Genomic DNA, 27661 nt, shown 5'->3' with positions numbered 1-27661 from the left:
TGTGCATCTTTTTTATCCTGCTGTTTGATTACTTTAAAACTTTACAATAGAAAATATTTTTCTTTTTTGGCATGGAGTAAAAGCCATCAAGTAGTTTTTTGGGGGAATGTCGTTAGAACTTTTAAAATAATTTTAAATCAGTTGGCAATTATAAAATTTTTAGGTTCCAACTAATAATCTCCTAACTTATTTCTCCCCTCAAAGCAAATGTTTTTTGATTTTGCACTTTGATTTAATAATACAAGTATACTAATTTTCTTTCCAATAAAATAGCATCTGTATTTAACAGTTTAGTGGGCCCAATTTTTTGTTTTTTTTTCTGATTTTTATCCTTTTGATTTCAGTCTCAAGATTATAATCATTAAAGGGAATTTTCAGTACTAGGTTATTCTCAGGTATAGCTCAGATTTTCCTATTTGTTGATATTTTGCTTGGTGGGCCTAGTTTCCTAAGAATATTTTAACTTATTTCTTCAAGTTCTTTGTTTTTTATTGAGTGACAGCCTTACTGTTCAATTTGAAAATTTCTCTGTTTAAATTTTCCACCTCATGTCTTTATTCCAGAGATGGTTACTATGTTGTTGAGGCTTGGGTTTTACTGGGGTTCCAGGAAGTGAGCTTTCGGCTGTGGGTTGCCTGGCTGAGAAGTATGCATCCTGGTTGTCAGTCCTCCTCTGTGGCTTTTGTAGGTGTTTATTATTCTTATAATTGGGGACTCTTATTTTTGCTGTCATTTTGATCAGTTAATGTTATTTTAGTGATTTAGATTTAACTAAATCTTTGATTTAGTCCTAGAGACCTGAGCAAGGATAGCTTTTAGTTTAGATTTTTTTGGACTGCTTTACATGAAATCATTGGATAGGTTCAGGTGATTGCTTTAAATTGTCCACTTAAAAAATAAATAAATTGGCCATTTTATGGTGTTTTTTCTTTTTTTTTTATTAAGATTTTATTTATTCATTTGTGAGAGAGACAGAGAGATAACAAGCAGAGGGAGAGGGAGAAGCAGACTCCCTGCTGAGCAAGGAGCCCGATGTGGGACTCGACCCCAGGACCCTGGGATCATGACCTGAGCTGAAGGCAGACGCTCAACCATCTGAGCCACCCAGGCGCCCTATGGTGTTTTTTCTTTCCTTTTTAGCCACATACTAGTTTAGTTATTTTGTCTTATGGCTTAAGTGTATAAAATGATAGAATTTTTTTAAAGTCTGTATTGGAAAGGACTTACAGCTCATCTAATTTATTCCCTTCCCCTTAGATGTAAAGATCCTGACCCCACAGGCCTGTGGCCCTTTATAGTTTAATGAGAGAGCTAGAACTTTAACATTATATTGATTCAGGTATGGGTTTTTTTCATTATTCTGTACCACTTCCTTTGCAATTTTATATGTCAAGTTACTGATCAGTTAAAAAATTATCTCCACCCTGTATAGATCTCTTGAGTCTCACTTTCCTTATTTTCTAGAATGAGGGTAATATTGTACTCCAAAAGCACCTAGCACTGTGCTAGCACATACTTAAAGGATTAGTTCTAATATGGCTTCATCCAGCCATCTGACCTTTTCCTCTTCATGCACATGGTGGTGATTCTTCCTTGCTTTTCAGTTTTCACTTCTACTCCGTGCATTAGCCTTCTTGCAGCCAATCCACAGCCAAACCCACTCATTCTTTGAGGTTAATATCAAGTCCTAACTTCTCTATGAAACCTTCCCTGGTAAATCTAACCTCAAGATTATTTCTTGTTTGACATATCTCGTAAATGGCAAAGACCATTTGAACCTAGAGCTGCCCAACTTTAAAGCTTGTATAGCTTTGAAAAATACTCCAAGTAGGAGAGGTTTTAAGGTTTCAGTCATTTCAGATTTTCAGCTTCATCAAGTTTTTCAAAGAATTAAATACTGTATAATCTTTTATCTCCTTCTCTCTTATTTTAAACACTCAAAGCACTTAAGTGCCTTTTTGTATAATTACTAAAGATTTTATACTTATACATCAGTTAGCAGTCTCTCCATTTTAAAAGTTTGTTGTCCCAACCAATACAGGAATTAAGTATACAGACAGAATAGTACATAGATATTTACATTTTGTTTATGTTACAGGAAGCACAAAAAATTCTTTTATCTAGGGCTGTCATATATTGCTAGAAAGTAGTAGTTAAAGAGTTAAACCAAGTACTCACTTTCTACCTCTGGGACTCTTACAGAGTGAGAATAACTATTGGGATTGTGCAGGAAATCATGCAACAGTTTATAAAGTTGTATTCCACAAACACTGATTAGAACAATCATGTTAGATCTATTTTCACATGCTGCAATCTCCAGGCCAGGTGTAATGTACAGTATCTAGACAATATATGGAATAATTATGAATCCTTTGCTTAAAACCCAGTCCTTAACCATGGGTATTCATCACTCTAGATTTGAAACCTTGACATTTACATCTATTATAATAATGTCTGTGGTGATAGAGTTGGGACCCTTGGGAACTCAATCCTTAGGATTTTGCTTTCCTCTGAGAGAAATCTTTTAAGGAAGTTGAATTTTATGAACTGTCTCTTGAAAGAGCATTGGCTCTGGTCTCTTTAGATTTTGGCCACTTGCTGAGATACTCATTTTATTTTACTTTATTTTTTTAAGTAGACTCCATGCCCAGTGTGGAGCCCAAGGCGGGGCTTGAACTCATGACCCTGAGATCAAGACCTGAGCTGAGATCAAGAGTCAGATGCTCAACCAACTGAGCCACCCAGGTGCCCCTAAGATACTCATTTTAATTAGGGATAGAACACAAACAGAAATAGAATTGTTTTAACTAGCCCCCTTCATAGAGGAAAATTACTACTGTTACTGAAAAATTAGTAAGAATAGAATTTAGGGTCACCGGGTGGCTCACCTGCTTAAGATTCTCTCCGTCTGCCCCCCTCCTTCTCTCTGTCTCTGTCTCTCTCACCCCCTCCCCCAAAAAAGAATTTAATGTATCTACTCTGGTGGCCCATTATTTCTTAACTCATTTTTAAAGAAATATGTAAATAAATGATTTTATTTATTTATTATTTTTTAAAGATTTCCTTATTAGAGAAAGTGCATGCACATGCAGGGGGAGGGGCAGAGGGAATCTCAAGCAGACACCCCTCTGAGTGTAGAGCCTGACACGGGTCTCCGTCTCATGACCCATGAGATCATGACTTGAGTCAAAACCAAGAGTCGGATGCTTAACCGACTGAGCCACCCAGGTGCCCCAATAAATGATTTTAATAAAAAACATATATCAGCTTAATATAAACAAGGAAAATATATTTGAAGATTTGAAGAGGAGTTGTTATAAAATAAACACTTTAAAAATAAGCACTCAGACTAAAGTATGCAGTATCTGTTTTATCGACTTGTCTAAAACCTCTTCTGGCTATGTTATTTAAATGTCTTTCTTTATAGGGTTTTTATGGGAATTTTAGTAATTCCATTGCAGATCAATTGGGGAGCAGAGAAGGGAGGGGTAGAAAGGTGACCAGCCACAGCCAGAATTCTTGGTATTGTGATTTTCTCTAAACAGTTGTTCTAATTTCAGTTGCGTGGATTTCAGTTCTTTATTTTTGGTTCTGATCCTTCAGTTCAGCTGAAGTAGTAGTTACAAAGCAATGAGATTGATAAGAAAAATGATTAAGTCTTTTTCTGAATTATTTTTGCTTTCTAATTTATGAGATTCTTGGGATTAGTGGTGGTGGACTTTCTGAGTTTTAATTGACAGTACCTATAAAATGATTATTTTATGGATTCACTTGTAGCTGTCTCTCCATGCCTTTGACAGGATATCTACAGGGAGATGGGATTTGGTCACTATGAAGAAGAAGAAAGCTGTTGGGAGAAACAGAAGAGTGACAAGAGAGACCGACCTCAGAACCGAAGTCGTAGCCGATCTCGAGAAAGGGACGGCCACTACAGTAATAGTCACAAATCCAAGTATCAGACCGACCCCTACGAAAGAGAACGGAATAAAAAGAGAGACCGAAGCAGGAGTCCCAAGAAATCCAAAGATAAAGAAAAATCTAAGTACAGATGAACAATGAAGAACCAGACATGGGTGGCTAATGTATTTACTGTTGTCTAACTTAGAGCATCAGCTGTTCAGATTTTGTGTCAAAGCCGTTAAAGACTCTGCTTGTTATTTTTTTTTCACACTAGGGTTATGGCCCTTTTCAGTTGATACTGATTGTATAGGGCACAGAAAGACAATAAAAAACTGAACATTTTCTTTGTATACTTTTTTACACTAATTTTATTGTTATACATAAACAGTAGTCTTCATTTTTAAAGTCTTTCACATTTTCCACTCTTCTTTTTTTTAAATGGAAGTATTTCATACTTACAAAAATTCACAAACATGTATATATAAGGTATAAAGAATAGTAAATATTTGTGTGCCCATGAGCCAGCTTAAGAAATAGAATATCTCCTACATTTTAGAAACTCTCTTTATGCTCTCTCCTCAAGTGATGATGATTCTGAATTTTGTATTTGTCATTCTCTTGCTTGTTATAATTTTACACCAATGTATGTATTCTGAAATGAAATGTTAAATTTTGTATGTTTTTGAATTTTATATAAATGGCATAATGTATGTTTACATCTGTGACTTGCTTTTTTCAACTTAGTATTTTTAGAGAATCATTCATTTTTATTGCTTTGTAGTATTGTATGAATAGACTGCAATTTACCCATTCTTCTGTTAATGGCCATTTGGAGTTGTTGGTTTGTTTTTGTTTTTGCTATTGCAAACAGTGCTGCTATGAACATTCTGTATCTAGGAGTGATATTACTTGCTCACATGGTATGAATATTTTCATCTTTACAAGATAATGCCAAATTATATTCTGCAGTGGCTGAACCAGTTTATACCCCGACCAACTCTATGTGAGTTACCTTTGTATTACATCATCTCAAACACTTCTTAGTTTCATACTTTTAAATTTTGCCAATGTAGTGGATGCTTAGTGGTACCTTCTTGTGGTTTCCAGCAAGAAGACTACTATTATTCTTATATTTGTTCTTCTATATGTAACTTGTTCTTTTTCTCTGGCTGCTTTTCCTGTTTTCTCTTTATCACTGCTGTTGTGCAATTTGATTATGATGTGCTTGGTGTAGTTTTTTTTCACGTTTCTTTTGCTGGGGCTGTTTACCTACAGGTTTATGGTTTTCACCAAATTTGGAAAAGCTATGGGTATTATTTATTCGGTTTTTTTCTGTCCCTCCCCTCCTCTCACTGTCCTAGGACTCCAGTGACTTGTTTGTTAGGCCGTCTGATGTTGTCATACATTATACTGATGCTCCATTTGGGTGAAGTCTTTTTCTCCTGTTCCATACTGAGTAGTTTCCATGGCTGTGTCCTCAAGTTCATTAATCTTTTCTCCTGAAGTATCTAATCTGTTAATCCCATCCAGTGTATTTTTCACCTCAGATGTAATTTTTTAATTTTAGAAGTTCCATTTGGGTCTTTTTTTTATCCCCCATGCTTTTCCTTAACAGGCTCATGCTTTCCTCCATTTTTTTTTTTTTTAAACACCTGGAGTACATTAATAATAGCTGTGCTAATGTACTTGATCATTCTGTCATCTGTATCATTTCTGGTCTATTTCTATTGATTGATTTTTTCCCCACCCATTATTGAGTTGTAATTTACTTTCCACTGGTAATTTTTGGATTTTACATTGCTGTGTACTAGAGTTCTTGTGTTCCTTTAAATATATTGAGCTTTTTCTGGAACATAATTAAGTTACTTGGAAACAGTCTGATCCTTTTATAGCTTGCCTTTTAAGTATAATGAGGTAGGACCAGAAGAGCTTTTAGGGCTAATTTGGCCCACTACTGAGGTAATACCCTCTGAATAATCTCCCCTTTGCTTAGTCTCTTAGGAGATCTCTCCTCTCTGGCTATTGGGAACAAGAACAATTTTGAGCCCTATATGAACTCCCAGGTTCTGCTGCCTGCTCTTTTCTGGTGGTTCTTTCCCACCTTCGGGTAGTTTCCTCGTGCGCATACACCGATTAGTATTCAGCTGAAGACTCAGGCAAACCCTCTGTAGGTCTGGAACTCTCCCGCTGTAGTTCCCTCCTCTTTCCAGTACTCTGCCCTACAAACTGCATCTTGGCTCTGCCAACTGTCTACCCCCAGAGACTCCCAGGCTTTTCAGAATCACACCCCTGTCATAGTGCTACAGTGCAGAAGTCGCACAGTTAGCTCAGGCAATTGTCGCTTTCTTGTTGGTTTTCCTTCTCAAGAATCACTGGCCTGCGCTGGCTCCTGTCCAGCGTCTGAAAAACTTCGCAGCAGATCTTCTGTGCAGGTCTTTAGTTGTTCAAAACGGGGAGGGAAAGTCCTGGTCCTGTCATCTCATTTTGGCCTGAGTGGAAATATCGCTATTTAAATTTGCATTTCCTAAATGCTAACAAGGTTGAGCATTTCTTGGTATGTATTTTTTTTTGTAAAGATTTTATTTATTAATTTGACAGAGAGAGACACAGCGAGAGCGGGAACACAAGCAGGGGGAGCGGGAGAGGGAGAAGCAGGCTTCCCGCGGAGCAGGGAGCCCGATGCGGGGCTCGATCCCAGGACCCTGGGACCATGACCTGAGCCGAAGGCAGACGCTTAATGACTGAGCCACCCGGGCGCCCCTTTTTGTATGTATTATATTCGTTCCCAGTTGCTCTCTGTGAAGTTTTACATGTCTTTTGCCCATTTTATGTGAAGTTTCTGTCTTTTTCTTACAGAATTCTTTAAGGAGTTTTTCTTATGGACTGTGGATACTAATCCATTATTACGATTAGATGTAAACATTTTCTCTCAGTTTGTGGCTTATTTTTTCACCTTTTTATTGATGCCCTTGGAAGAGCACAAGTTATGAATGTCTCCTCAACTTTGTAATATGAAAAGTTTCATAATACATAAAAACACAAAAATAACATCCGTATAACTTGCATCCAGATTTAACAGTCAATAACACTTTGTTGTTGAACAGTTTGTAAGTAAATTGAAAACATCATGACCTTTCACTTTTCAGTATTTCACCATGCATTTCTTAAAAAGCAAGTGTCCTGTATAACCACAATATTATTATCACACTTGAGAAAATTAACAGTAAGGGTGCGTGGCTGGCTCAGTCGATAGAGCATGCGACTCGATCTCAGGGTCATGAGTTGCAGCCCCACATTGGGTATAGAGATTACTTAAAAAAGAAAAGTAACAATAGTCCCATAATATATAACACATAGTCTATATTTGAATTTCCCTGATTGTCTCAAGAATACCATTTTTAGCTGTTGATTTGTTTTTAAACCCAAACTCAAGGTTCATGCATTGCATGTTCTTGTCATTTTTATTTTCTTAATCTAGAAGAGTTTCTTACCCATCCATCCCACCTCTTTTTTTTTAATGACATTGACTTTTTGAAGAGTTCAGGCCAGAATATTTCATAGAATGTTTCAGATTCTGGCAGTTATTTGATGGTATCTTCATGATGTCTTCTAGCTCTTCTGTTTCCTATAAACTGGAAGTTAGGTCTAAATGTTTGATTAGAATTAGGTTATATATTTTAGGCAGAAATTTTTAAGTTGAATGTCAAATTTATTAGCCTTTCTCTGTGTTTTGTGCTTTTTGTATTTTGTTTAAGAAATCCTTAATAAAGACATTCTCCTATATTCTAAAAGTTGTAAGTAAAGCTTTGGGTTTTTTTTTTTTAATTAAAAAAATTATTTGGAAATGGAAGAATGGTTTGGCACGAGTCAATCTATCATTGTAATTAAATGCATTAACAGAATAAAGAAAATAACATATATTTAGAAAAGATATTTGATAAAATTCAATACTCATGATTTTTAAGAAACAGTAGTAAAGTTTTGTTTTTTACATTTAAATCTTTAATCTACATTGTATGTGTGTATGTATATGGTGTGATACAATGAAAAAAAATACTTTTTTTAAAAAACGTGGATACAACCAGTTGTCCAAAGCCCCTTAGTAAATGGTTCATCTATTCCCTGTTGATCTACCCTCCCACTTCTGTCATACACATTTCCATATATAAGTGGATTTTGTTTCATGGGCTCTCTATTCCATCGGTTTAGTGTTTATCCCACTACCAGTACCAAACATATACATTTCTGTGACTATAGAAAGTCTCTAAGCAAGTCCCCTCACCTGTTTTATTAGTAATGCCTATGCCCTTTGTTTTGTGCAATTTTGGAATCAACTTACCTGGTTTCCCAAAGAATTCTGTTGGGATTTTAATTGCACTTGCATTCAAACAATAGGAATTTTCGTGGAAAAAACATCATAATATTGGATCTTCCTATTCATAAAAATAGCATAGCCCTCCAGTTCTTGAACCTTTTAGAATTTTCCTTATGAAATTTTTGTTAGATTTACTCCTAGCTTCCGTAACTTTTATGAATAAGATTCTATTCTATTGTTCTATTATAAATTATATAGTATTTTTTTTTTGAAGATTTTATTTATTTATTTATTTGACAGAGAGAGCACAAGCAAGGGAGCGGCAGGCAGAGGGCGAGGGAGAAGCACGCTCCCGTGGAGCAGGAAGCTGGATACCGGGCTCCATCCCAGGACCCTGGGATTCATGACCTGAGCCAAAGGCAGACACCCGCCTGAGCCACCCAGGCGCCCCTAAATAGTATCTTTTAAACATACGATTTTGTTTCCTGACCTATGAGGTCACACATTTCTTTCAACTTTTGATTTTGAGATAATTTGAGGTTTACAGAAACATTGCAAAAATGAAAATACGGAACGCTTTGCTAATTTTCATGTCATCTTGTGCAGGGTTCGTGCCAATCTCTGTTCCAGTTACAGTGTATGTGCTACTGAAGTGAGTACACAAGTTGTTTCTGATCACTGCCCTTAATATCCAGCCATTTTACAAAAGTCTTTTATTTAGAATTGGTCTCTAGGGTTTTTTGGGGTCTTTTATGTGGACGATAATGTTATTTGCAAATACATTTTTTTCTTTCCTCTTTCCCATTTTTATTTTATTTTTTTAAGATTTTATTTATTTATTTGAGAAAGAGAGAATGAGAGATAGAGAGCACGAGAGGGAAGAGGGTCCGAGGGAGAAGCAGACTCCCCGCTGAGCAGGGAGCCCAATGCGGGACTCGATCCCGGGACTCCAGGATCATGACCTGAGCCGAAGGCAGTCGCTTAACCAACTGAGCCACCCAGGCGCCCCTAAACTTCTAATTTTCAAGATCATTATAGATTCACATGAAGTTGTAAGAAATAAGCAGAGAGATCTTATGGTACCCTTTATCCAGTTTCTCTGAATGGTAACATTTTGTAAGGTAATAGTACAATGTCACAGCCAGAATATTGACACTAATACAGTAAAGATACAGAACATGCCCAACACAAGGAACCCTCATGTTGCCCTTTTATAGGCATACCCACTTCCTTACCTCCTATTCCGTCCTTTGCCTCTAACAACCACTATCCTGTTCTCCATTCCTATAACTTGGTCATTTCAAGTATTTTATATAAATGAAATTATGTAGCCTTTTGGGGTTGGCTTTTTTCCACCACTCAGTGTAATTCTTTGAAGATTCTTCCAGGTTGTTGAATATATTGGTATTTCATCCATTTTTATGGTTGACTAGTATTCCACAGTATGGATGTACCACAGTTTAGCCATTCACCCATTGAAGGACATCTAGGTTGTTCATGGTTTTGGACTACGATAAATAAAGCTGCTGTTGATTTTTGTTTAAACATAAGTCTTTATTTCTCTTGGGTAAAAGCCTAAGAGTGCAGTTGCTGGGTCATATGATAATTGCATGTTTAGATTTTTAAGAAACCACTAAACTGTTTTCCAGAGTGGTCATAAATTTTACATTCCCACCAGCAACACATGAGTGATCCAGGTTCTCACATCCTTGTCAGTATTCGGCATTTTTCTTATGTTTATTTTAGCTATTCTGAGAGATGTACAGTTATATCTAATTGTGGTTTTAATTCTGTTACCCTGATTGCTAATGATGTTGGATATCTTTTCATGTACTCATTTTTCCATCTTTGTCTCCTGGTGAAATGTCTCTTCACGTCCTTTGCCTGTTTCTAATTGTTTTTTTTTTTCTTTTTTACTTTTCAGTTTTGAGATTTTTTTTTTAAGATTTTTAAATTTATTTGAGAGAGAGTGAGCACAAGCAGGCAGAGGGACAGAGGGAGAGGGAGAAATGGACTCACTGCTGAGCAGGGAGCCTGACGCGGGTCTTGATCCCAGGACTCTGGATCATGAACTGAGCTAAAGGCAGAGGATTAACTGACAGAGCCCCCCAGGTGCCCTTGAGAGTTCTTTACATGTTCTAGATATTATTTCTTTGTTGGCTATGTTTGCAAATATTTTCATCCAGTGTGCAGCTTGTCTTTTCATCCTCCTACAGGGTCTTTGCAGGGCAAAAGATTTGAATTTTATTTAAGTTTAGTGTATCAGTTTTTCCTTTTATGCACTGTGCTTTTTGGTGTCAAGAGTAAGAACTCTTTGTCTAGCCCTAGATCCTGAGGTTTTCTTCTTACTTTTTTTTTAAGGTTTTATTTATTTATTTGAGGGAGAGAGAATGAGAGAGAGCACATGAGAGGGGTTAGGGTCAGAGGGAGCAGCAGACTCCCTGCCGAGCAGGGAGCCCAATGCGGGACTTGATCCTGGGACTCCAGGATCATGACCTGAGCCGAAGGCAGTCGCTTAACCAACTGAGCCACCCAGGCGCCCTATTCTTACTTTCTTTTCTAAAAGTTTCAGAGTTTTACATTTAAGTTTGTGATCCATTTTGAGTTAATCCACTTGCTGTAGCACCATTTGTTGAAAAGTCTCTGGCTGCTATTTTAAGGGTTTTTCTTTGTCTTTGGTGTGCCAGAGTTTCACTATGATATGTCTAGATACAGATTTAGCTTTCTTGGTATATCATTTGTCTCATGATTATTATGCCTTGTTGTATATTATGTCTGACGGCTTCAGATTTTTCATTATTCTGGAAATTTCACTGCCATTTTCTCTTCAAGTATTGCCTCTCCCCTGTTCATTCTGTTCTTTCCTTTTGTAACTCCAGTCAGTTTTGTTAGGTCTCCTTCTTCTGTTCTCTGTATCTTCACTTTCATAATTTCCATATGGTGCATTCTGAATAATTTCTTCACGTCTGTTTTCTAGGGCACCCATTATTTCTTCATATAAGCCAAATCTTCTATTTAACCCATCCACTGATTATTTTTCCATTCACTGAATTTTTAATTTCAGTGATTCGTTTTTAGAAGTCCTGTTTGATTCTTTTTCAAGTTCCTAGGGTTATTTTTTATTTCCTTTTTTCTTTGATCACTTACTTCCACTCTGTTTTATTTTCATGGTTACTTTATATTGTGTTTTTGACAATTCCAATCTTAATTTCTTGAGAATTTTAATCTTTAGGTTTTTTTTTTTTCTGTTAACTCTTGTACATAGTGGCTTCCTTTGCGTTTTCATTTTTTTTTTTAATCGGGAATACATAATTTGGGACTCCTAAGTTACCTAAATTGAGAATGCTTTTCTCCAAAGAGGATTTATATTTGCTTTTTAGGCAAATGACATGACCTGGAGCCACTTTGATTTCTTGGCTTATAGTTTCCACATGCATGCATAGTGTAGACCCTAGTGAGAGTTAACAAAATATCAGGGAAAACAGTCTGTTTTAAGGTCTATTTCTATCTATTTCTATGCAGAGCTGGGAAGATGCCTGCACATGTTCTTTTCTAGCTTAGACTTTCTCCAGTAGTGAGCCCTTCTAGTCCCTGGCTTTAGTTTCCCAATTCTCAGGGCCCAAAGCCTGGTCTTTGTTGGCATCTCTCATCCCTGTGGCCTGAGGCCTTTACCCCCCTCAAGCTCTGCATGAAGGCTGGTAGTTCGCTTACCACTTTGTTAATATACTTTTGGGTCTTGAGGAAACCCCTAACTGTCTTCCAGTCTCATTAGGGTATTTAAAGTATGACTGCTATAATTTATCTGGCATGTGGGTGTTTTACAGGGACTGATATGGGGGGGAGGCTGGTATTGGGGGGGTGTCACAATTCATAACATCCAGTCTACCATACTGCTAAGAGCAGATGTCTCTCCAACTATTGTTCATAATTCTTAACCATCAATAGAAAAAATTATAATGTCATTACATAAGAAACTATCACCCTGAATATAGGAAAATAAATGTTATCCATTCTAGAAGATTCTGGAATGTCTGAAAGAATGAACAAGAGAAAAATAATGGTTGAATATGATAGGAATAGTAAGAAGAAATAACCTACTGACACCTAAAACTTGAATTCAGTAGGTTTAGTGGGAAAAATAAAAGCAGTACAAATTTCTGAATCAAGCATTTCAAGGAAAAATTATCCTTAATTGTAAAAGCCAGTATTTTAGGTGTGAAAGACTAGGTTTTTTTGTTTTTGTTTTAATTTAGAAGGAGAGTGCTGGGGGAAGGGCAGAGGGAGAAAGAGAATCTCAAGCAGACTCCCCGCTGAGCCTGATGTGGGGCCAATCTCATCTCATAACCCTGAGATCATGACCTGAGCCTAAATCAAGAGTCAGATGCTTAACTGACCGAACCACCCAGGCGCCTCAAAGGATTGTAGTTTTAACAAAAATGTATGTATAGAAGCACAGAGTTCTATTAATCAGAAGGTGGTTTTAATAGCGGTGACCTCTCATCACAGTGTCCATCAAGTATCCTTGATGGCGCTGCATTCCTACTACTACCATCTATGGTAAAGTGACCATGTGTCCTGTGTCTTCTGTTTTGCTTCTCGAGGTTTTCGGTGAACTCAAAACCAGGCTCCAGTAACACGTCTTAGTCGCTTTTGTTAAAACCAGAGAAAAAAGCTGAACAAGATATAGTAAATTGTTTTCTATTAACAGGAAAAATAAGGTTTTTTTTAAGTTATTTTAAGGCTAAAATTGCTCACTCATTATAACTTTGCTGTGAAGTTTCAGGTTGATCTGTCTTATCTATTGAATTTTCAAAGGTTTTGATCAGAACGAGCAAAAGCTAAAAGTAGAGAAGCCATAAGTAGGCACAGCAAAAGAAACTGCAAATAAGCTTCTACTTTCACAAGTGTCTTTAAATAAATTGGTTGTTTTTTAGTTACTGAAAGATATATTTCATATCTATGTTTTCCATTCATCATAAAAAATTTTTAATCGCAAGTTTGACATCTCTTCCCCATCTAGACTGAGTCACAAAGAATGCATAATAGATAGTAAAATCGAAATCACAGAAGTCTTACCTTTCAGAGGCTGTTGCTATGAAACTATTTTGATGGGAAATTTTAGAGAAGCTTGTGCTTCCTGTTGTTAAATGATAGAATATGGAGATCCCCTTAATTTTCAAAATTGTCTTTTTTTTTAAAGCAAGTAATCTCAGTTATTGTGACTGGAACAATCTTCATTCTTACCCTATCTTGCCCTACACAGGACTGCCCATTAGGTTTAATTTTGCGTTTGCCTTCTCTCTCTGCCTTGTGCATTGAATGGGCAGGTGGGCAGGGCTTTTGAGAGATGTTTCCTGTGCAGTTAAAGGCTGTATGACTATTATTTATTTTGCCTAGAACACTAGGAAGCTCGAGACACACAAGGGACTGCAGATAGGGTAAGCTACTTTGTACGAGAGAGCAGTTATTATACGAAAAGAGAAGTTAGGTGCTGCTTTGTTGTCGTGAATCTAGAACAAGACCACAGTGACCACTGGCTCCTGAAAAAGAGGAAAGTTTTGTTTTGTTTCCTCCAAAGGCAGTTTGGTCTGGCCGCGAGAGCTTGAGGTTCCGTGCCAGAAAACTTGAGAGCAAAGGCAAGCCGTGAGGGGAGAGCGACGTGACAGTGTGGCTAAGGCAGAGGACTGTGGAGGGTACCGAGCATGCAAAGGGAGGAGGAAACCAGGAAAGGAGTGTGCTGAGTGCAAAACTGAGATGCTGGGCTTTGATTTGCCAGACAGTGGAAAATTAGAACTTGTTCCTGAGAAGGGCAGTGGCGCTGGGATCGTTGAGGAAAGTTACTCTGGGAGCCATGGATAAGATCGTCATCGGGGTTTGGCACCAAATCCCTCAGATGGCATCGTGTACAATTCCTTCAACCTCCACTGAACACACAGTCCCAATCCAGATTCACATCAAAGTAGGCTTCCCGGAGGAGGTGATGTAGAAGCCAGAACCTGCCTTTGATATCCACTTGGTGCAGCGCCGGAACGTGGAACGGGCATCATAAGAAAAAAAAATGCGTCAAAGTCACACCATCTTTCCTACATAACCACTCATTTGGCATTACAGGAAATAACTCAGATATCCTTGGAATGGTCACAGATGGACAGACTTTTAATCAAACATCGTTGTGGTGCAGGGTCGGGATGGAGACTGCCGGTTGGCCGGGTCTCACCTCGTACTGTGTGGGTGGGATGCGTGGCAGAGGCTAGCCCGGGGCCAGCCTGAGAACAGGCACCTCACCTAATTCATCTTTTCCCATCTGGCCAGCAGGAGAGTGCCTCATGTCGAGTGGGAAACCAGCCTCACAAATTCTGCAATCTCAGCAGATGGCAGTAAATGTATTTTTAACTTTATCATAAGTGTTGTTTCATAATAATGCTGATAATTATCTACTACTCATTCTCTGAAAACAAACCAAAGACATACATCTGTGGCCTTTTCTCCCAGCATATGCTTATGGGAAATAATGTGATGGGCCTCATGGTAAAGCTCACTAATCTTCGGGTCTGTCCTAGGTGGGCCGGCGCAGGTGATGCTATACCATGGGAGGACAGCTGCTCCTTGGCCTGGCAGCCGGCCCTCAGGCGCGAGGACTCACCCAATTGCTCCTCTACCCGTCTTCCCATAAGGTACCAGTAGGCTTAGCTCAGTAAATGGTGGCCATAACTAAGAACTCGGAAAGAAAGGTGGTTTGGGGATTGAGGAGTATGTTCATTTCCTAGAGCTGCCATTACAAATTACCAAAAACTGGGCAGCTTAAAACAATAGATCCATTCTCACAGTTCTGGAGGCTAGAAGTCCAAAACCACTGTGTTGGCAGGCCCGTGCTCCCTCGCCTCTTCCTAGCTTCCAGGGGTGTCCCTCGGCTTGCAGCTACATCACTCCAGTCTCTGCTTCTCTTCCTCGGGCCTTCCCCGGGGCTCCTCTGTGTCCCCGCATCCGACTCTCCCTGTTCTTTCTCTAATTAACACACTGGACTTAGGGCCCACCCGAACCCAGCCTAACAACTTTCTTGATTACATCTGTGCAGGCCCTATTTCCAAATCAAGTCATATTCACATATATTGGAGCTTAGGACTTGAGCGTATCTTTTGGGGGGCACAATTCACCCCACTGTAAGGGGTGAGGTATTTGCAAAGTTCAAGAAAAGCCTCTGCAGCACCTTGGTCAGAAGCCAGCAAAGATGCTGTTGCGAGAAAACCAGGCTGAGCCCCAGAGCCCAAGTTTCTGGACACGGAACGTTGCAAGTGCTCAAATGTGACCACTTACCCACCCACGAGCATTAGCCCAGGAGAAGGTGCCTTAGTTTACCACGTGTACCACCACTCATTCTTCGTCCTCAGCCTAGGCTCCTCCACCTGGTTCTCACAAACCTCATGTCTTTTGATCCATGGTCTGTCTTTCTTACCATGGAGAGAGGGGTGGACCATCTCATATCCCCCTCAGAGCTTTTGGGAGAGAAGCCCAGACTCCAGAAAAGGCGGGCTCTCCAGAGTCACCTGACATCCATGGGAACTATGTGTCACAGCGGCTCTAGGGCCATTTTCCAGAATGCCAACTTATTTAGGTTATAGAGATACAATCTCGCTCTCTAAGTAGAGAACGTCTCCAGGACCAAACACAGACACATCTGAGCCCAGGTTAGCGAACCAGGCAGTAAACAACAGGGCAGGGAATTCAGCAGCCCCGGATGGAGAAGGAATAAAGGAAGTTTGCGAGTGTCCCGGCAGATCGTTGCTTTTAGGGCTCTAGTTTGAACCTGGAGCACTCTGAGACCCATCCGTTTTCCCAACCTGGTGGCTTCATTATGGCCCAGAAACGAAAATTATTTTGCTTAAAGAAGCAACAAAACAGCGTGGGTGAAAGAACATATTCATTAATGATTCAGTTAATTTAATTTAATTTAATTTTTTAAAGATTTTATTTATTAGAGGGAGAGAGAGCAGGGGGAAGGGGAGGCAGAGGGAGAAGCAGACTCCCCGCTGAGCAGGGAGCCTGATGTGGGGGCTCGATCCCGGGACCCTGGGATCTTGACCTGAGCTAAAGGCAGACACTTGATCCACTGAGCCATCTAGGTGCCCCATTTAATTTTATTTTTAAAATTAAAATGCTCCTTGAAAATGTTTTTCCTGAGCTGAGCTATTTCACTTCGAGGCTGAGTACCAGCCATCTGGATCTTGTCAAGCTTCCTTGTGCCTCTGAGCCTAGGCCTAGATTTGCCCTCTACCTGGAATGTCCCAGAGAACCCAGACTTCTGGAAACTCCAGCCTGTTGTCTCAAATCAGCTGAGCCTTATTTCCTCCACGAAGCCTCCCTGCCTCTTCACAGGGTGGGAATTTCCTCTTCGATGCACCCCCTAGTCCAGTGGTTCTCAGTCAGGGGCCATTTTGCCCCCACGGGGACACTTGACAACGTTTGGGAACATTCATAGTTGTCACAATGTGATGATGGGTTGTCCTACTGCTTGCTAGTGAGTACAGGTCAGAGAAGGTGCTGAACATCCTCCAGTGCACAGGACGGTCCCTGTACGGCAAAGAACTTTCCAGCCCCAAACGTCAATAGCACCAAGATTGAGAAAGCCTGCTCTGGTCTAACGTTTACCCTGTGACCATAACTCTTCGATCACAGTCTTGCCTCCGCTCACTCAGGGGCAGAAACTCCGTTCAGTTGGTGCCGATGTTCTCAGCCTGGTGCACGGCGTGAAATGAAACTGGAATGTACTTAACAGTCTTTATTGCCTTGATCCCTGCAGTTAAGATCACATCTCAGGTGGAACTCAGAGGAGTGATGCATAGATATTATTTAATAAACTAAAATTGTTTTAAACGCACAATTGTTTTAAACACAATTAAATTAGATTTAAAAAGCTAAGCCCATACAGCAATGACAACTGCTTCCCCACTTTGCTTCGGTGTCTACTGTGGGCACACCGATTCCTACTGAGGACGCAGAGCGGTGTTTCTCTTGTCTCTGTAGCTCCCTGACAGTGTTTCAGTTTATCCTGGGTGCTAGACTCTGCCATCATCACTTCTAGAAATCCTATCCTCATTAAAGTTTGTGCTCAAGGGGCGCCTGGGTGGCTCAGTCGGTTAAGCGTCTGCCTTCTGCTCAGGTCATGATCCCAGGGTCCTGGGATTGAGCCCTGCGTCGGGCTCCCTACTCAGCAAGGAGCCTGCTTCGCCCTCTCCCTCTGCATGCGAGTCTGCCCACTTGTGATCTCTCTCTCTGTCTCTGTCAAATAAATAAATAAAATCATAAAGTTTGTGCTCAAAATAGTAACAGCCATCCATTGAGCAATTAATACATGCCAAGTACTGTGCTAAGCACTTTTCATGCATGGATTAATTGAATTCTCATATCCCACGAGATAGATCTGATTACTATCCCCATTTTACAGATGAGGGAAATGAGGCACAGAGAGATTAAACTATTTATTCAGGTTTCCACAGCTAATAGGTGGCAGGGTGGTCCGACTCTGAGTTTATGACGCCAAACTATGATAATAAGCTTAGATCCTTTCTCATATCACTCATCAGAACACATTCCAGATCAGGATTCAAGACCTGACCATAAAAAACAAAACATTATCACTTTAGAGAAAATACAGGAAAACATATTTACAATTTCAGGATAGGGGAGGATTTCTTAAACAACATTCAAAAGGCACAAACGATGAAGGAAAAGCCAATGATTTTGGCGACACGAAAGTCAAACCGTTTGCAGAGTATCATAAACAAAGCTAAAAGGCAAGCGCTTAGGCTGGGCGCGGACAGTGGCAGCAACCCCGAAAGGTCAAGGCTTAGCCTGAGTAGGATGTGAAGGTGAACGGCAATGAGTAAGAGGGAGGCTCCAGGAGAGCAGAGTGGGCCGTGGAGGGAAGAACAGGAAAACTGCATGGCCAGTAAACACGAAGCGGTCCCCGAGTTCGCTGGCAATGCGGGAAATGCAAGTTAAAATAACCACAAGAAACGACATAGCATTTCTCACACATCGGATTGGCAGAAAGCAGAAGGTCTCACCCGCGGGGCTGCTGGCGAGGAGACCCGACGGGAGGTGAAGCGTCCGCGGGAAGCCGCCGTGTGCCATCCAGCGGCGCCTTTGCACGCCCAGGCCACGCCCCTTTGCACGTCCAGCCCCCCCCCCCCTCCCCCCCCCCCCCCCCCCCCCCCCCCCCGCTGCAAATTTCCTCCGCGCTGGCTTAGCTCCCTGAGAAAACAGGATAGAAGCGAGACTGTTCTCAGGGCTCCCTGAGGCTGTAGAGAGAGGGGAGGCAGCCAGGCCGCGGGGGCCTGGCGCGGGTGCGCAGGGCCCGCTGACACGCGGCGGCGCCCAGCTCGTGTCTGCACGCTCGTGCGCTCCTCCCGGGGAAGGGTCTGTCCCCACACTCAGAATCCCCTGTCTCAACACCTCAGGGCCACTTCCTAAAAGCGCCGACCTCCGGCTCCCCGCCAGGGTTCGAGCGGGCAAAAGCAGCCTCGGGGCAGCTGCAAGGCCCGGTCAAGCCGGGGGAGGAGGGAAGCTGCGGGCCGGGCAGGCTGCCCTTCTCAGTGCGTTCCCGGCTTCCCGGAGACGTCCCCGCCAGCCCACTCGCCGCGGCCGCCTCCTCCGACATCTCTCGTGGGCAGAGGCCGGCTTGGGGTCAGTGATATCCTAACGAAGATGGTTACCTCTGGCAGACCTTATTTCTCATTCAGTCGGGAATAAGTGGCTTCATCCTTTTGGCTCCTCCGAGTTATGGCAACTAAGTCATTTTAGCTGTAGGGGAATCGGCCAAGGTTTCTCTGGATCGGATACTCTAAGCACCCCCCCCCCCCGCCCCATACGGTGGTCCTTTTCTTGGACAGAGGAGTCACAATTTTTCTCGTCTAAATAATGTCTCCAAGATTTCAGACATAGAATTCTGGGGCCTCTGCCAAGTTCTTACCTGATTAGTTGAGCAGGTTCAAAAGTCTTTCTTGCACAGCTCTTTGGTGCTAGCCACTGTGGTCCCTCTCCCCTGCACGGTGCTACTCCCTTGGGGTGGAACACAAATCCAGATCCTTGTTTCATTGCCCAGGCTGACTGGTGCTAAATGCACAGCAGGGTGGCGCTCAGCATGATCTGCAGAGAATTCCCTCCCTGGTTGGTGGCTCCCCAGGGCCCCTGGGCTTCTTCAGAACTTGAAAATATTGTCTGACGTGTTACTCGGCATAAGGAGTTAGATTTCTCCTAAAAGTTCATAGCAGGAAAATGTTTCTTTCGTTGGGAAAGCCTGCATGCTTTATTCGGGATCTGGGAGCTGAGAGGCCACGTGTGGGCCTGGGTACTTGGGAGAGAGTACTTGGGGAGCTCTGTGGGCCTGGGTTTCAGTCCTGACCCAACTTCAACCACTTACTGAGTGAACTGGGGCAGTTGAGTTACCCTTTCTCACCTCAATGATTCTGTCTCAAAAGCGGGAATAATGACTCCGAGGCCCTCAAGCTGTTGTGGGGATAGGACACTCTGATGGAAGGCACCCAATATGTTGGAAGCGCTAAACCAACCATAGCTGTTCTTAGAAAACCCGTCATGCCAGGAAACTCAAGGCTGGAACCAGTGCCCAGAGGAAGTGACTTTTTAAATCTAGGTTCTGATACCACGTTCGTTTTTGTTCTAATCATTTCTTTTAAGTCATCTCTATACTCAACGTGGGGCTCGATCCTACAACCCTGAGATCAAGAGTCATGCGCTCTGCTGGCTGAGCCAGCCAGGCACCCCCTGTTCTAATCATTTCTAATTGTACTTTTGTTGTAATGATGCCATTCCGTCTGTGTTTCAGTATTCTAGACTGCCTCACACCATCTGTGAGAGACAGGTGGGGGATAAACAAAGAGTAGTAGGGGCGCCTGGGTGACTCAAAGGGTTAAGCGTCTGCCTTCGGCTCAGGTCATGATCCCAAGGTCTTGGGATCGAGTCCTGAGCCGGGCTCCCTGCTCTCCCTCTGTCCCTCCCACTGCTCACTCTCTGTCTGTCTGTCTGTCTGTCTCTCAGATAAATAAATAAAATCTTTAAAAAAAAAAAAAAGAAAAAGAAAAAAAGGAGCGGCAAATTCCAGTCAACTTGTGCCATTCCTGAACTCTCAGATTCTAAACCCAGCCTGACCAGCTGGCTCACTGGGTGTCTTTGGGCAAGTCACTTTAGAGACCTGTCATTGTTGGGAGGTGGGCACTTGTGGTGTGTGTTCTCTGCTCTCATTCTGACTCCATCGCGCCTCCCGCGATGCAGGAAACAGACACAGTTCAGGGTGTGCTGCCCGTGGCCACCGGCTGCAGATGCCCTGGTCTGGTGGGCCTCAGGTCAGGCTCCCCCTGGCTCGGCGAGAGGGGCTGCCGCGCCCCCCCCTTTGTAGGGCTGCAGTGAGGACACTCCTCATGCTGTTGACCTGTCCTCGGTCCACAGACCGAGGCCTGTGCCTCTAGCCCGAAGGCTTCTGTGACTCGTTCGGGACTCTGATAGAAGGGCCAGGGTCCTCGTCTGCGCCCAGGTGCCTGGACACCCCTAGCTGGTAGGCGTTCCTATTCTCTCCCGGCCCCTCTTTGCTCCCGCAGGCTTTAGTTTTGTCTGTGAAGTTGGGAGCACCGACCCTCCTCGGGAGCACCTTGGAGCAGATGCTCTTCTCAGCTGAAGGCCTGAGTGGAAACTTGGAACGGAAACTGTGAGCGCTTTTGTTCTCTGAGTCTCTCCTGGCTTTCCTGTGCAGCCAGCCCATGCCCTCAGAGAGACTGTTTTGCATGTGGTTGTTAAACTTTGATTCCGTGACTCATGCTGGGGCGAAGGCTTCACGTATGCCTCCCTCATTTGATTGCTTTCTTCTTTTCCCTTTTTTTTTTTTTTAAAGCTCAAAGCAAAACTACCTTGGCAGCTGACCGTGACTCTGGCTTCCAGGAAGGGGAGCTTTGGTATGAAGTGCCTCCTAATGGCTGTGTGGCCCAGCCCGGCTGTGCTCCCCCAGCTTGGGTGACACCTGGCTAACCAGGAGGACAGCTGGGGGCGCAGAGAGGAACACTGGGTGCCCACCGTGGGGGCTGGAGCAACGCACCCTCCTGGTGAGTGCCTGCCCCCACCCCATCAGTCAGTGTGACAGGCCCCTTGCAGACTCGGGTCCAGGGGTGGAGGAGAGAGACAGAACACAGGGGACGGGGGGCGGGCTGAATCCAGTTCTTGGATTAGCATTATTCTGAACAATTTGATTTCCCATGCCTTACATGATGTTAAGTACATAGATAAAAAAAAAATAAGGTGAAATCCTTGCTCATTTTAGCACAATTATATTTAATTTCAAGAGGCCTTTCGTGGGAGAAAGATTAATTGGAGGAACTCTTCAGTTTAAGTAAAAACTGCTGCGATCTTTGAAGATATTTTAATTTTATGAAGTCAGAAGGTCTAGAACTTTCAGGCACATTTTCAACCTGTCTCCAGGCTCTTGAAAGCATCTCTTAGACTAGATACTGATTTGTGGGTGTCTAGTTTCCGGGCAGGTCAGGAATATTTGGGAGCAGGCCCAAGCCCCAACTCCCCCTAAAGGATGGTTCTGTGGGCTTCGAGAAGGCCCATGAGGACATGGAAATAAGTCTTAACCGCTGGCAATGAAGACAATTTTGGCTAATGCCCTGTGGCTGTTAGAGACCTCAGCCATGCCTCCAGGATTCTGAAGTCCTCTCCAAAGCCAGGTGATGCTAGCCCAGGAACACTGATACCTGACACGTGAATATGTTGGGTGTGGAAGATAGTTGAGGGTGGTTTTTGAAAAACCTTGTTACAGAGTTGCCCTGGGGTATGGATCAGGGCTTGTGTGTATATACTTGCGTGTATATCCAAAGTAACCTATAGCAGACAGAGGAACAAGGGACAAGTTCAAGGAGAAAACAGAAGGCCAGGCCACCCCTGCTCACAGCAGCACTATTTACAACGGCCAAAAGGTGGCAGCACCCCAAGTGTCCACCTGCAGGTGAATGGATAAACACAAGGTGGTCTCTATACACGATGGAAAATGATTCAGCCTTAAAAAGGAAGAAAATTCTGACATATGCTTGCAACAGAGTGAACCTTGAAAACATTATGCTGAGCCAAATAAGCCAGGTAGAGAAGGACAAATACTGTATGATTACACTTCTAGAAGGTACCTGGAGTCATCAAAGTCATAGAGATGGAAAGTAGCAGTGTGGTTACGAGGGGCAGGTGGGGGAGAGAGGGTGGGGAGTTAGTGTCTAATGGGGACCGGGTTTCAGTCTTACGAGTTGAGAAAGTTCTGGAAATGGATGGTGGTGTTGGTTGCTTAATGCCACCGAGCTGTCCTCTTAAAAATAGTTCCTATGGTAAATTTTATGTTATGTATAATTTACCACAATTTTTTAAAAATTATAATGCCCTTTAAAAATCCCCCAAAAGCCATGCCCAAAACACAATCTCGTGGACTGAAGTTTTTCCCTCTCTGTGACTTCCCCAAAATCTAACTGACAACTCCACTGATCTGAGCTGAACCAGAAAACTGCACGGACTGTGTTCACAAGAGCTTTCTCCTCAACATGCGGGTGACTTCTGGCTGTCATCATGTGCTGGATTGCTGTGGGGCTGGCAGAGGTGAACAGGAACGGGATTTGAGGGTCAGGGGCGTCCGGGGGCCAACGCATGGGCTCGCCTTGCTCCGTGGCCCCCTGAGCCCCCGGGCAGCACCCTCTGGGCCAGGTGGTAGCAGGAGTCACCACCCTTGGGAGTCTAGGCCGTCCCATTTATTAGCTGCGGGACCCTGGGTAAGTTGGCAAAACCTCTCTTTTCTTTAGTGTTCTTACTTGCCACATGAGTCATGAGGTAGCCCTTTTCCATCTCCCACAGAGTTTGGGATCTCCAAAGATAATAGGCAAGGAAGCACCCTCTCACTATAAAATACCGGGTACCTGTGACCTGCTGGCTCTCTACTTGCCTTATCTAACGCCCCCCCTCCCTTTCTCCTTCTTCAGTTACTCTTGTATTCTCTTCCTCCGGGGCTCTTCCAGTCAGACGTCAACCTGGATTGGCTGATTCTAGAACAGGTCTGCTCTGATTCCCATCATTAGAAATTTCTCCCTCTCCCCCCTCCCTCTTCCTCCTCTCCTGCCCTTTGGTGAGGCCACCTCCAACGCTGGATTCCACCCGAGCGCATCTCCACAGCGGCCTTGGCCGCCCCCCCCCCCCCCATAGGGTAGCGCTGGGAGGCCGACCTCTGTGAGCAGAGCTCCCGAGAAGACCGAGGATTTTCGCAGTGTTGCTAATTAATCATCTGGGCTCTTTGTGACTTCCAGTCAAGCTTGAGGAAGAAAACAGAAATGAAATTGTTCATACTTTCAGGACTTAAAAATAGAAAGGAGAGAGAAGCTGCTGGTGGGGTTGCTGCTCAAGGGGAGGGAGGTGGCCTGAGGGCCAGGGGAGGCTCCTGAGGACAGACCCCTCGCCCCCAGCTCAGGTTTCTTATTTAGAAGTTTTAAAAGGAAATCAAGTTGATTTTAAAGTCTCAAGGGGGGCAAAAGAAAGCCTCTGAAGTAGGTGGATTCTTTCAGTTAGTGTTGTATGCAAACGGCTCTCCTGTCCCATGACCTTTCAAAAGTCTCCTCAGAAAAGGAGCTCTTTTGGGGTGCCTGGCTGGCTCAGTTGGAGGAGCATGCAACTCCTGATTTCGGGGTTGTGAGTTCGAGCCCCACACTAGGTGTAGAGATTACTTCCAAAAAATAAAATCTTAAAAAAAAAATAAAAGAAAGAAAAGGAGCCCTTTTGGAACCTGTGGGTGCTGTGGAGAGCTGCTGGGGATGGGGCCTCGCGTGGCCGCTCTCGTTTCCCCACCCCAGGTATAAGCCCCAGGTCCCAGCCCCAGGTCTTTTCATTGTGAAAATGTTTATGATGCTGTCATACCAGACCACAAAGTTATAAAACAAGCATGGACTCTCCTTGCAGCTGTTACTTTGTGACCAAAGAGAAGCCCCCCAGCCCAGGTGTATTTTGGTTTTTCCATCTCTGTAGTAACAAGACGTTACCTCCATCTTGAACACGACTCAAAGCGACACATTACTTTTGGCATCTACGTATGGTCAGTCTCTGCCCCTAACTATATTACCTTGACCCTGTGCCATTCGGAGCCTCAGATTCTTCACCTGTGAAAAGGGAAGGCTGTTATCGCTAGCCCCCCCTCCCCCCCATCCCCAGGCACGTTGGGAAGTTCAAGGAAGTGTCTCCACGCAGGCGAGGTGGAAACACTGAAGAGCTCCATGAACACAGACTGCTGTGTTCATGCTGCCTGTCCCAACCTTTCTTCTTTTCTCCCCCTCTCTCACTTCTGTTCCCTCTCTCTTTACTCTCTCCCACCCCTCCTCTCTCTTCCCTTCTCCTCTGTCTTTCAAATCAAAATAAGGGCCATCGGCAGGCATGGGCAGGGAGGGGTGGAGGTGGAGTGGAGCTGGGCTAGCAGGATTGGGAAGGACAGGCGTGACAGTGGGGTCAGGCCTGGGGCAGGGAGGGGCAGGCCTCCAGGCAGAGGGAGGAAGAGCCCGAATGAAACCCATGGGTCTTTCAGGGACAGTGAGCAACGCCTGGTGTGAGGCTGGCCTGCCAGGCTGGGTGAGGATCCTCTTGCTCCATGGAGACCAGACCAAAGCTGGACCCCAGTCTGAGAGAACAACCATCCCGAGGGGAAGGACTGGTCGCCGGTCAAGAAGCAGAAGGTGAAGCTGGACTGGAAGAACATGGCTGAGGGGGCTGGGGAGTGGGCCGGTCCTGGTGGAGAGGGCCTTGGCTCTCCTGCTCAAGAGTTGTGACATTTACTCTGTACAGGATGGAGGGACAGAAATCTTGGTCCGTGGACTAGCTAGCTTAGTGTTGTGGTGGGTGGCAGTGTGGTGAGGAGGCCCCCCCAGGGCCCCCCGGGAGAGATGCCACAGCTCTTCCCCGACTGGGAAAAGCCAGCTTGTCCTTCGTTGTCCAGTCCCATGGGGGTCTTTCTGGACCTTCCTTTCCCCTGAAAGGAAGATAAGTTATTCCTCACCTGAGTTTTGAAAGCACATTTTTTTTCTATTTGAAAGTATTGTGCTTATTGTCATGATGTATGGCTTGTTGTTTACATTTTGGTCTGTTTTCCTAAATAGGTTGGGAACAAATTGAAATTGGGCTGTATATTAGTTTATGGAACTGGGTCCCAGCACAGTGCCTAGTGCCCAGTAGGTGGTCAGGAAGTGTTTATTACATGAATGAATGAATGATGGATGGATGGATGGATGGATGGATGGATGAATGGATGAACTAGGGTCCTGTTGTGTAAGGCAGAGGGCATGCTTGTGGAAAATGTGCAGGAAGTAGAAACTGTCCAGTTGCGTGTGGAAGTGAGGCAAAGGGAGAGTGAGAGATGACCTTGAGGTTTCTTCTTGGGGCCGAGGGGACTCCACTCAATGAGATGGGAACCCAAGAAAAAGTATTTGAGGAGGGAAGACTATTTTCGGCTTTGGGCATCAATTGAAGAAAACTCTATTGAACTTCCCAATATACTAGCACTGTGCCAGGTGCTGGTGATTTTGAGGCAAATAGGTGGGAATGTAGTTCACAGTTTCTTGAGATACGGATAAATGACAAATCAGTGCGTTCTAACAGAGGTGTGAGCGAAGTGCCTGGTAGATAGATGATCAAGCCACTCATTCTGTTTGTAGACTCAGGGGTGACCACTTTGAGTAGCATTTGAGCTAAATCTTGAAGTTTGGTGAACTCAAAAGAGCATTCCAGGTAGAGAGGAAAGCATATGCAGAAGCACAGTGATGAGAACATTCTGGAATGCTTGGGGAGCGGGGGTGGGGGTGGGGAGTAGATTCAGAAGTAGAGTTCTCAAGAGAAAGGGCCAGGTGGGCCAGTGGTGGGTGAGGAGGTGGACCGAGGTCAGCACTGCATGGTGGTGGCTCGGGAGACGGCTCCGGAATTTGGTGTCTTTCTTGTCGTCAACATGGTGTCTGAGGATGTTTCTAAGAAAGGGCGTGATATGGTCAGACTTGTTCTGGAAATATACTGCTGGCTACAAACAGGGGCTAGGCCAGATGGGGTTTCGGAGGGAGACCCATAGGAGGCTGTGACAGTGAATTAGGTATGGGATGAAGAAGGTGTGGGGGGGTGGTGTAGGGGGCAGGTGGGCAGATGAGGGTGAGAGAGCCCAGGCTAAAGGAGGGCAAGACCCTGTACCTCTGTCCTGGGGTCTTGGGTGACATGTCTATGCTTCACCTCCATGGAACCATCTTCTTGGAAATACCTACTGGAAAGCTCTGGATTTAAGAAGAAACTTTTGGTTTCAGAACTCCTTTTCACTTTCAATAATTATTAGGGATGCAAAAGAGCTTTTGTTTATGTGGGGTTATATCCATCCATTGATATGTACCTTATGGAGAAACTAAAATTAAGAAATTAAACAATATTCCTTTACCTTAAATAATAATAAACCATTACATTTATATAAATGATGCATTTTTATGAAAAATAACTGTTTTCCCAAACCAGAAAATTTGTAAGGAGACTGACACTGACTTACATTGTGCAAATCTCTACTATGTGGCTTAACAGAAGACGGCTGGGTTTGCCTATCGGCTTCTGCATTGGCTCTGTTGCAATATTGCACGACACGGAATACTTACTTCATGATGTATTCGTAAGGATGAGAGTGGGAAAAAAAAGCAAATTACACCTTAGTGTTATTATGAAAACAGTTTTTACTTTGAAGTCTCCCTGAAAGCGTTGTAGGCCCTCCCCGAGTTTCGACGGACCACACTTTGAGAACCACTGAAGTAGACTCAGCAAATGTTTGGCGAGTGACAGTATTCTGAGCTCCCCCCGCCCCCAGCACTTTATTCAAATAGCATGCATACCATTTACCTTACAGATTTATAACTGGGGGTGCCTGGTGCTTAGGGAGGTCTCAGCTAGAAGTGCAATTGTGGACCCCCGGGTGTAGGGGCAGGTGGGGAGCATGATGGGGAGAGCAGACAGCCTGGGCAGGACCCCATTGTCAAACACGTGAGCAGAGACTAAGGAAAGAACTGGAAAGACTTAGAAACTCAGGCCAAGTTGTATGGCCTCAGGGAGAAGAGTTTCAAGAGGAGGTGGTCCAAAATGTTTTCCAAATGTTTTATTTAAAATGACATGCGAGGGTGTGGTCCTCGGCGTTGAGAGCTGCAGGGAGTTTGGATAAGATGCTGAAGCTGCTGTTGGATACGGCAGTGAGGAGGTCCCTGGGGAGCTTGGGGGGGGGCAAGAGTGGGGGTGACACGCGGAAGAGCAGCCGGGCCGCTCTGTCCAGGTTGCAAAAGCCCTTGTCCTGCCAGAGCCGTCGGGGTCATTCTACTGGGGCTCCAGCCTCAGGGCAGTGGCCCTGCAGAGAACGGGGAGCCC

At 43.6% G+C, this 27661-nt stretch overlaps 2 protein-coding genes across 4 annotated transcripts in view; both read left to right on the top strand.

The window, feature by feature from the left end:
* PPIL4 (peptidylprolyl isomerase like 4) overlaps positions 1–7801 on the top strand; it is a 35378-nt gene extending 27577 nt beyond the window's left edge. Inside the window, exon 13 of the mRNA XM_025866309.2 lies at positions 3801–7801. Coding sequence (XP_025722094.1) covers positions 3801–4052 — 252 coding nt within the window. The 3' untranslated portion in view covers positions 4053–7801. The remainder of the gene's footprint in view (positions 1–3800) is intronic.
* Positions 7802–19129: 11328 nt separating this feature from the next.
* Positions 19130–27661, top strand: part of ZC3H12D (zinc finger CCCH-type containing 12D) — a 28964-nt gene continuing 20432 nt past the window's right edge. Inside the window, exons 1-3 of one of the 3 annotated variants that reach the window (XM_073894073.1) lie at positions 19130–20933; positions 21117–21324; positions 24819–24966. In XM_073894073.1, the coding sequence (XP_073750174.1) occupies positions 24882–24966 (85 nt within the window). In that variant the 5' untranslated portion in view covers positions 19130–20933; positions 21117–21324; positions 24819–24881. Of the gene's footprint in view, positions 21325–22666; positions 22859–24818; positions 24967–27661 lie in introns of all 3 variants that reach the window. The other 2 variants (XM_073894072.1, XM_025866308.2) reach the window with 2 other exon arrangements.

Source organism: Callorhinus ursinus, unplaced genomic scaffold (genome assembly GCF_003265705.2).
Source record: "Callorhinus ursinus isolate GAN/ISIS: 27379988/994484 unplaced genomic scaffold, GSC_fseal_2.0 scaffold6, whole genome shotgun sequence".
NCBI classification, from domain to species: domain Eukaryota; kingdom Metazoa; phylum Chordata; class Mammalia; order Carnivora; family Otariidae; genus Callorhinus; species Callorhinus ursinus.
Note: the sequence above shows the minus strand (reverse complement) of the source record. Positions and strands in the feature narration are given on the sequence as shown.